This window comes from Otolemur garnettii, unplaced genomic scaffold (genome assembly GCF_000181295.1).
Source record: "Otolemur garnettii isolate 467f Iridium unplaced genomic scaffold, OtoGar3 scaffold00031, whole genome shotgun sequence".
NCBI lineage: Eukaryota > Metazoa > Chordata > Mammalia > Primates > Galagidae > Otolemur > Otolemur garnettii.
In genome coordinates, this window is record NW_003852426.1 from 3,725,313 (window position 1) to 3,734,691 (window position 9,379).

The 9,379-nt window shown below is 46.6% G+C and overlaps 1 protein-coding gene across 1 annotated transcript in view; it reads right to left on the reverse strand.

Annotated features, from left to right (window-relative positions):
• Positions 1–1,964: 1,964 nt before the first annotated feature.
• The window catches only part of LOC105886923 (antigen peptide transporter 2), a 12,272-nt gene continuing 4,857 nt past the window's right edge, over positions 1,965–9,379 (reverse strand). The window contains exons 4-11 of the mRNA XM_023512809.1: positions 9,200–9,379; positions 6,156–6,353; positions 5,842–5,970; positions 4,194–4,382; positions 3,839–4,012; positions 3,502–3,661; positions 3,038–3,174; positions 1,965–2,667 (exon numbers count right to left, since the gene is read on the reverse strand). Of these exons, the coding sequence (XP_023368577.1) occupies positions 2,488–2,667; positions 3,038–3,174; positions 3,502–3,661; positions 3,839–4,012; positions 4,194–4,382; positions 5,842–5,970; positions 6,156–6,353; positions 9,200–9,379 (1,347 nt within the window). The 3' untranslated portion in view covers positions 1,965–2,487. The remainder of the gene's footprint in view (positions 2,668–3,037; positions 3,175–3,501; positions 3,662–3,838; positions 4,013–4,193; positions 4,383–5,841; positions 5,971–6,155; positions 6,354–9,199) is intronic.

Genomic DNA, 9,379 nt, shown 5'->3' on the forward strand with positions numbered 1-9,379 from the left:
GTAAGGTGTGACCGCTACATTACATTTCAGTTATCTTCCATGGTTAAGGCGTTATGACCTTAGGTGTAATTGTACTAAGGATATCAAAGACTTTTCACAGATCATCTTCTTCCATGAACTTGGCAGATGCAGGAATTAGTATTCCCATTTTGTTAACAGAGAAAGGACATTTCGTGGGGAAGGGAAAGAATCAGGCCAGCCTTCTCTCTCTCCATGCCTATTGTACCCTCTGAGAAATTCTGGAGGTGGATGGTGTGGAGCAGCAGGGCAGCCCCGGCATGAAGCCAAGGAGGATCTGCAAAATAATCCCCCTCTCTCACCCACCCTGCTCCCAACAGCTGCCAGGCAGAAAAAAATCCAAAGCACCAGCTCTGGCGAATTCATTACCAGCCCTGGAAAGCACCTGCTGTTTCCAGGAATGTGAAAATTTCTCTTTCCTAGAATAGGAGCCTTCCAAGGTAAGTCCCTCCCAGCAACCAGTGATGTGGACAATGGTGAATTTTCAGTGGTGAGCACGGTAGGGAGGATTGAGAATGAGGACAGTGCCGGAGATACTTACTCTTTATTCAACAGACTTTTGATTTATTTTCTACTATGAATCTGGCCCTGCGCTAGGTAGCAGATACAAAGCTGAATAAGATATATGGCCTTCCCCAAAGGTACTCGTGGCCGAGAGCAGTGTTATTCAACCTTCTTTATCTCACAGGACACGTGAACCATAGTTAAACTTTCACAACACACTTACATTGATCAAAACAAAAGAGTCAAAAAGAAAAATATACTTAACGTGCTTTGAACTTCTGCCAAAAACAATTTAAATAATGATCTTTAAAAATTGTGCCACAGTACACTGGTTGAAAAATCACTGATCTAGGCTCAGTGCCCTTAGCATAGTGGTTACAACACCAGCCACATACACCAAGGCTGGCAGATTTGAAACCAGTCCAGGCCTGCCAAACAACAATGACAACTACAAACAAAAAACAGCGGGATGTTGTGGTGGGCACCTGTAGTCCCAGCTACTTGGGAGGCTGAGGCAAGAGAATTACTTAAGCCCAAGAATTGGAGGTTGCTGTGAGTTGTGATGCTACGGCACTCTACCAAGGGCGATATAGTGAGACTCTGTCTCAAAAAAAAAAAAAAAGAAAGAAAAGAAAAAGAAAAGAAAAGAAAGAAAAATCACTGATCTAGAGTAAGGACAAAGGACGGACAGAGTTTACTAAGGGCCATAGAGAAGTGAGCTTTGGGAGTGACAGGAGCACATGGCAAGGGCACTTTCTCCAGACAGAGGACACAAGGAAGGCTTCTTGGAAGACCTCAGCCCCATGTTAAATCTTGGGAAAACTCAGAAATCAGGAGAGGGTGCAGAGAGGGATAGGTAAGAAAATACCATATGCAAAGACACAAAGGCCCTGGGGAGGGCAGGAAGTCTGCTGGGGCTAGAGCTAAATGCAACAGGAAAGGGCTACACAGATCTGGTGGAAAACCTCCTCTGCTCCAAAAAGGATCTCAGCAGAAGGGCGTAAGAGCACCTGAAGGGTCTTGTGGAAGTCGCATCATCCCATGTGCTTACAGGAAAAAAAGCGACTTTGTGAAGAATGGCTGGAAGAGTGGAACTACTGGCAGAGAAACTTCTCTGCCGATGAGAGCATCTGAGACTATGAATGCAGGCTGTAGGGATGGGACTTCAGAGCTAGAAGCGACAGAACTTTGCTCCATCTGATTATGGATTAGCAATTATGGATCTAAGATACAATCTAATTCATTAGTTCAGAATGTGGACTCTGGGGTCAGGCCTGGATTCAAACTCCAAATCCGCCACTGTGAAAACTTGGGAAAGTCACCTAATCTCTTTGAGCCTGAATTTCCTCATTGGTAAAACAGGGATAATAATTAGCCTCATAGGTTTAGAGATAAGGACTAAAAGTGATTAACAAAAAAAGTTGGCTTAGTTCTTACTCATATTAAAACTCTATAACTGGCTTTTTATTAAGGAACTGTTCTCTGCCGCTCCACACCCAAGATTCCCCAAAATATCAGACACTGGTGAGAACGGGGAAGGATACAGAAAGGCAACTCATGGATAGTTACCTCATCCAGCAAAAAGTAACTATAGTTATCACCAGGGAATAAAAAACTAGGTAGTTTTACTTTTCTTCTTTGTACTTCTCTACATTGTCTAAATTTTTCACACAAATGTGCCATCGTTTATGTAGCAAGGAAAATATTTTAAATATATTCATCATGCCACAAGGCACTGCTCAGCACCAGGCAAAGCTCATTCACCCAGGAACTAAGGTTCCTGGACACAGACAGCATCCACTCCAGCCCCCATGCACCCATCTAAAGCACATTTGTACGCCAAATCTCCATCCCACTTTCAGCTCAGGACAACTAACTACCCAAGGGCACAACCCAGGGAGACTGAAAAGAGGAGCTGCTTTGGGTCTTGGAGATGGCCCTCAGAAGGCCCAGTGTCCTGGGGCCTCAGTCCTCCAGCCACTGGCACACCAGGCGGGAATAGAGGTCCTTCCCCTCCCTGAGCTGGTCCAGCTCCCGAAGCTCGCCCTGATGGAGCAACAGGATCCGGTGGGCGCGCTGAACCGTCTCCCGCCGGTGAGAGATCAGCAGCACTGTGCGGTCCCCGAGGCTGTTCCAGTCCTGCAGCTGAAGGGGAGGATCGCAGAGCCTCAGAAAGGGAACGGTGGGATGGACACCACACCCTCTGGGCACCTTCTCTTGTGACTCAGGACAAGGCGTGGAAAAGAGAAGGTAGGAGAGGGCGGCAGATGACAGTCCCCACTGCCCTTCTCTCTCAGTCGGACTGCTGCAACTGGACAGCTGTGAGGCAGCCTGGGAGGGACTGGGGCTGCCCCCACGCCACCGGACTCCACACTCCACTTCCCAACCCCAGGAAGGCACAGATCGTCCTTCCACTAGTGACCTTAGTCTTGCTCCGCCCAATTCTACCCAGGCTGGGCCTCCCCTTGTGACCCCGCAGGCCACCGTCCCCTGCTCCTCCCATCGTGGCACTCACCGCCTGCTCACACTGCGCATCCAAGGCACTGGTGGCCTCATCCAGGATGAGCACCCGGGGGTTCCGCACGAGGGCCCGGGCAATGGCCAGACGTTGTTTCTGCCCTGCGGCCAGCTGGCTCCCCTTCTCCCCTATGTCTGAGGAAATCAGAGCAATTCCTTCCTCAGACATGTGACCAGGACAACTCTCCCCCACAAGGAAGGACAAGTGCATAACTGGTATTTTCATTGGGACCTTCCCAGAAGATGGGCGGCCCAGTGGGAGGTGTTACGGGGGCGGGGCCTAGCAGTGCGGCCCACCTGGAGGGGGCGCTACTGCGGCATTGCTTCCTGAGGACAAAGACCCCTGAGTGAGAGGCTGAAGGAGGGCAGGTGGGAGGACAGGAAAGGACACACCACACCACCAAGAATAAGTTCCATTTCTCTCTGTACTGAGGGGGCAGGCTTCCAATTTGCAAAAGATACCTGTATATATTCCATCCTTCATTTCCTGTATGAAGTCATCTGCGTGGGCAGCCTGGACAGCAGCCGCCACCTTATCATCCTCACAGCTCTGCAGCCCATAGGTAATGTTGTCCCTCACAGAACCAGAGAACAACACAGGCTCCTGCCCAACTGAAGCCACCTGTGCAGAGGGGACAGAGGCAGAGGACTGTGTGGAAACCCCCGTGACAGGGACCCTGCTTCCCTCCTGGCCTGCTTCCCCCAGGATGGCCCTGGTGCTTCCTCCCTCTTTTCTTCCATTCTGTCTCTGTGCATGCTCCTCTATCCCTCTCCTCCCCTCTTCTCTCTCCCCACTCACCTGGCTGTGCAGGTAGCGGTGCTCATATTGCCAGACAGGCTTCTCATCCAGCAGCACCTGTCCCCCGGTGGGCTGGTACAGATTCTGCAGCAGGGCAGCCACCGTGCTCTTCCCAGACCCATTGGGTCCCACCAGCGCTGTCACCTCACCAGGACGTAGGGTGAATGTCAGCCCCTAGAAAACCAGGGAAGAGTTAGGGGCCCACCTCTTCTCCTCAGGACCCCTCCCTTTTGCTTCCTTCAGCAGCAAAACCAGCTTCTGAAAGGCAAATGATCTACAGGCTGTGCAGCCTGATCACACACAAGCATCAGACAGTAAGGGGTCCATGGCCCTCCCTGTGGCCTCTCCCAGGCACCTTGAGCACAGGCTGGTCAGGGCGGTTGGGATATGCAAAGGAGACGTCCTGGAACTCCACCAGCCCCTGCAGAGTGGTGGGGGCCAGTTCCCCAGGGCAGGGCAGATTTGGCTGACGGTCCAAGTAAGAAAAGACCTTCTCAGCAGCTCCCACGTTGCTTAGCATATCCCCATACATGTACACCAGTGACTGGAAAACAGGAAGGAGGCAGAGAATCAGACACACCTCCACCGGAAACCAACTGCCACTCCTCACACATCCCCACAACCACACTTCTCTGCCTTATCCAAAAACACTCACAACCCTTAAATGTGCAATTTGGTGGGACTTACAAGTGAGTACCCCAGTGTTCCAACTTGCAATGTAAAGGATACAAAGACCATTCTCCCACCAGACCCCAGTACCTCCATCCCCAGACCTTTGCGATTTCTGTTCTGTATTACTGTGCGCACTTCTGCCTTGCTCGATTAGACAGGGAACTCCTTAAAAGCAGGCACTGTGCCCAACTTATCTCTGTAGCCACCAGAGGGCCTAGCACAGTTCTCCACACATTAAAGATGTTTATAAAACATCTAGGAAAATTTTAAATAAAGTGTTAGCTGAAGTAACTATTTTTGAGAACCAGTAAACATTGGAAAAGAATGAAATGCTCATTCTGCCTTTCCTGATCAAACTGTACTCCTGGGTACCAAATAGTGGCTGAGGGGAGCTCCCCCTCCTAGAAGTGTTCCAGCCAACTAATGGAGGAAAGACAGAGTGTCACCAGTCTGCAGCCCCACTCACTTAATGGACCTGGGCACCATGCTTCAGTGGCTGATGCCACCACAGAAAGACACCTACATATTGTGTGTCTCCTGAAACAGGAACAAAGCATCTAGGAAATACTCTTGTCTAAAAAAGAGAAAAAAACAGAATCCCAAAAGCTTCTGGGTTTACCTAGCAACTAACAGGAAATACAGAGGCAAAAAACATATTAAAATAAGACCACAGGGATTCAATCAACAAAATCCAGACCACAAGAAACTCTAAAGGACAAGCCCATTTCTTCAATAAATAAATCGCAAAGGGTAAATCTTAGAGGTAGACAGATAGATAGATATATAGATACTTAAAAGACATATCAACCAAAATTAAAAAAAGACATATCAACCAATCACAGTGTATGGATCTTATCTGGATCCTGATTCAAGTATGTACACACACACACACCTATTTTAACATATAAGTGGAAATTTGATCATTACTGTATTTAATAGATTTTAAGAATTATTGTTAATTTTTTGATGTGGTAATAGATTTGTTGTTATATTTTTTTAAGATATTTATGTCATTGGAGATACATACTGAAATATTTACAGATGAAATGATACAATATCTTGGTTTTGCTTCACAAGAATAGGGATGGGGGACATGGGTCAGGATACATATCAAACAAGATGGTCATGAGTTGATAATAGCTGCGAAAGTAGGTGATAGGTACGTGTGGGTTTGTAATATTTTGTCTTTCTTTTATTGGTATAAATTTGAAATTATCCATAACAAAATTATTTGTGTTGTTTTGTTTTGTTAAGGGGAACAAATAGAGCCCATGCCCAGAAAGCCAGAGAAAAAAAGAGGGGGAAAGGGCACCTTGGGGCTGTTCACTCACATGCACATAATTTCCCACTTCCTCCTGGTAGATGAGGAAGGAGAGCAGCCCGCCCTGGGTCATCTCACGGGCCCTGATCTCCTGCAACCCACAGCTCAGCATCAGCACCTGCCCGCCCAAGGGCAACAGCTGGGAGGAGAAAAGACAGACACAGGGCTGAGAAAGTCTTCCCCCCTTCTTTCCCTTTCCCCCCTTCTTTCCCTTTCATGCCCCTAAGAGACTGAGCCTTATGGGACCAAGAACCAGCCATGAGATCCCCATTCCATTAGCTCCCCCTTCTATGCCCTCTTCCCCCTGTCACTCAGCCATCTCACCCTCCTTAAGAGCAGGTACAGGGCTCGCTCCAGGTCTCGTCGCCACCACAGCTGCCGGCATCGCTCCAGGGCCTCCTTGTAGCGCCAGACCTCATGCTCCTCAGCCCCGAAACTGCGCACCGTCTGCAGCCCTCCAACAGCCTCCCGCACCACCTGCCCCGCCCTGGCCACTGCATCCTGGATCTCCCGAAGCACTGCCTGGAAAGGGGGACAGTGAAGATAGGAGGTTGATACAGAAAACACCAGGCCCCCATGTCTCATTCCACCTGTGGGGTCTCCCCATCCACCTAAAAACACCAAACTCTTCTGTTTCCTGTTCCTTGCTTTTCTTTCCAGGAGTAAGAGTGAAGGTGTGAGGGAACAAAACACTACTGAGCTCTCAGTGTTAGGTCGTGTAGGAGAAACCTGCCAATGAGTTACCCTTCATGTGAGGTGGTTCTGCCACCCCATGTCTGAAGGAGCCACAGATCATTAAGAAAAGTAGACATGTAATTGGAAATGGATCAAAGATCTAAATATAGGAGCTGAAACTATAAAACTCCTAGGAAAATGTGGGAGAAAACTTTATAACGCTAGATTCCACAACGATTTCTTGGATGCAATTCCAAAAGCACAGGCATCAACCAATTAGATGAAATTAAAAACTTCTGTACATCAAAGAACTATCAATAGAGTGAAAAAGTAATCACAAAATCCAAGAAAATATTTGTAAATCATGTACCTGTTAAGGGATTAACATCCAAAATATATAAAGAACTCCTACAACTCAACAATGACCAATAAAAACCCCAAATTATTAAAAATAGGGCAATGGACTTGAAAAGACAACCCTCCGAAGATTAAAAGATGGCCAGTAAGCACATGAAAAGATGCTCAACATCATTAATCATTAAGGAAATGTGAGTCAAAATCATTAGAATGGTTATAATTTTAAAATTGTCAATAACAAATATAATAATAAGTGTTGACAAGGAAGTGGGGAGATTAGAAACCTTATTCAATGGCAGTGGAGATATATACAATGCTGCAGCTGGTATGAAAAACAGTGTGGTAATTTTTTTTTTAAATAGAATTACCATAGGATCCAGTGGCTCCACTTGTGGGGATACATTGGAAAGAATGGAAAGCATGGCCTTGAGCAGATATTTGTACATTCATGTTCATAGCAGCATTATTCACAATAGCCAAGAGGTGGAAACAACTCAAATGTCCATCAACAAAAGGCTAGATAAGCAAAATGCGGTATATACACACAGTGGGATATTATGCTGCCTTAAAAGGAAGGAGATTCTGGCACAGGTTACAACATAGAAGAAACTTAAAGACATTATGGTAAGTGAATAAGCCAGTCACAAAAAGATAAATACTGGATGATTCTATTTATATATGATCCCTGGAGTCATCAAATTCATAGAGGCAGAAAATAGAATGGTGGTTGTCAGGGCTGAGGGTCTGGGGAAGTGAGGAGGGTTTAACGAGTACAGAGCTTATTCTAGGAAGATGAAAAAGTTGTGGAGATGGATGGTGACAATGGTTGCCCCACAATCTGAGTATACTTAATGCCAGTGAACTGTACACCTAAAATGTTCAAAATGTCAAATTTGATGTTAAGTATATTTTACCATAATAAAAGAAAAAGAGAAGGTGGTACTGACATTCAGACTCTGGACCTCCTGGCTGCACAACCTTCGTTCCCTACACACCATCCAAATTCCTTCTGATGATTTTAAAGAGAAAATATCTCTCTACTTCAACCTGCTAAGGAATCATTTTTTTTTTTTTTTTTTTTTGAAACAGAGTCTCGGCTCAGCACCTGTGGCTTAAGTGGCTAAGGCGCCAACCACATATACTTAAGGTGGTGGGTTCAAATCCAGCCCGGGCCCACCAAACGACAATGACCACTGCAACCAAAAAATAGCCGGGCATTCTGGTGGGCGCCCGTGGTTCCAGCTACTTGGGAGACTGAGACTCCCAAGTAGAGGGAGACTCGCTTGAGCCCAGGAGTTGGAGGTTGCTGTGAGCTGTGATGCCACAGCACCCTACCCAGGGTGACACCTTGAGGCTCTGTTTCAAAAAAAAGAAACAGAGTCTCACTATGTCATCAGGTGGAGTAACGTGGCATCACAGCTCACAGCAACCTCTAATTCTTGGGTTTAAGTGATTCTTTTGCCTCAGCCTCCCAAATAGCTGGGACTACAGTAAGGTGACCAGATTTTAACATTGGTAAAGTGGGACACGATTGGGGGTGGGCGGGGTCTTGGGGGCATGGCCTTACAACAATGCAAACTTTGATAAGCAGTTCTCGATAATCAGTACTCAACAATTATTTGTTATTATTAAAGTTTAACATTATAAAATTAACAAAAATAATATAAAACTCATATCCTGGCAAAATTGCCACATGGCAGCCGAAAATCGTATATTCCCTTGGCGTTCTCCCACAGTTCCCTAGCTTGTCATGCATTCTTTCCAAAAATTGAGACTTTTTTAAAACACTGCGGGACGTGGGACAAATTGTTAAAAATTGGGACTGTCCTGTCAAAAGCAGAACATCTGGTCACCTTAGACTACAGGCACCCACCACAACGCCCGGCTATCTTTTTTGGTTGCAGTTGTCATTGTTGCTTAGTAGGCCTGGGCCAGGCCTGAACCCGCCAGCTTCAGTGTATGTGGCTGTCATCCTACTCACTGAGCTATAGCACCAACCCTAAGGTATCATTTTTAATCTTCTGTGTAGACTACATTGAGAAGCTGATGAAGAGTTATCATCTCCCCTGAAAAATGCCACCCCCCTCTCTCACACACACACACATATATATCTGCTTACAAGTTCCCCCTTAGGGGGTCAGGGGCCTTGTGAACTCACAGGTCCATTGATGGATGACTAGATAAACAAAATGTGACATACACATACAATATACCTTCCACACTAAGGGTTGAGAAGAGAAAATCTTTCTCTAGGAGACCCACTAGCTATAAAAGTGGAATCCTCCCCACCTCTAAGTTTTATTCTCCCCTCAGGGTTCCCTAACGTCTACACATACCTGATGGCGGGCATTATACACCTTCTCGGCTGCTATTGTGAGTGGCACATGGAGCAGAGAGAGGAGGGTGAGTCGAGGCGATACGTTGAGCATGAAGGCGTAGAGTCCCACCACTTTCACCAGGCTTCGCAAGAGTACATTGGCATTTAAAGGGAGCCAGGAACTCATCAGGTTGGTATC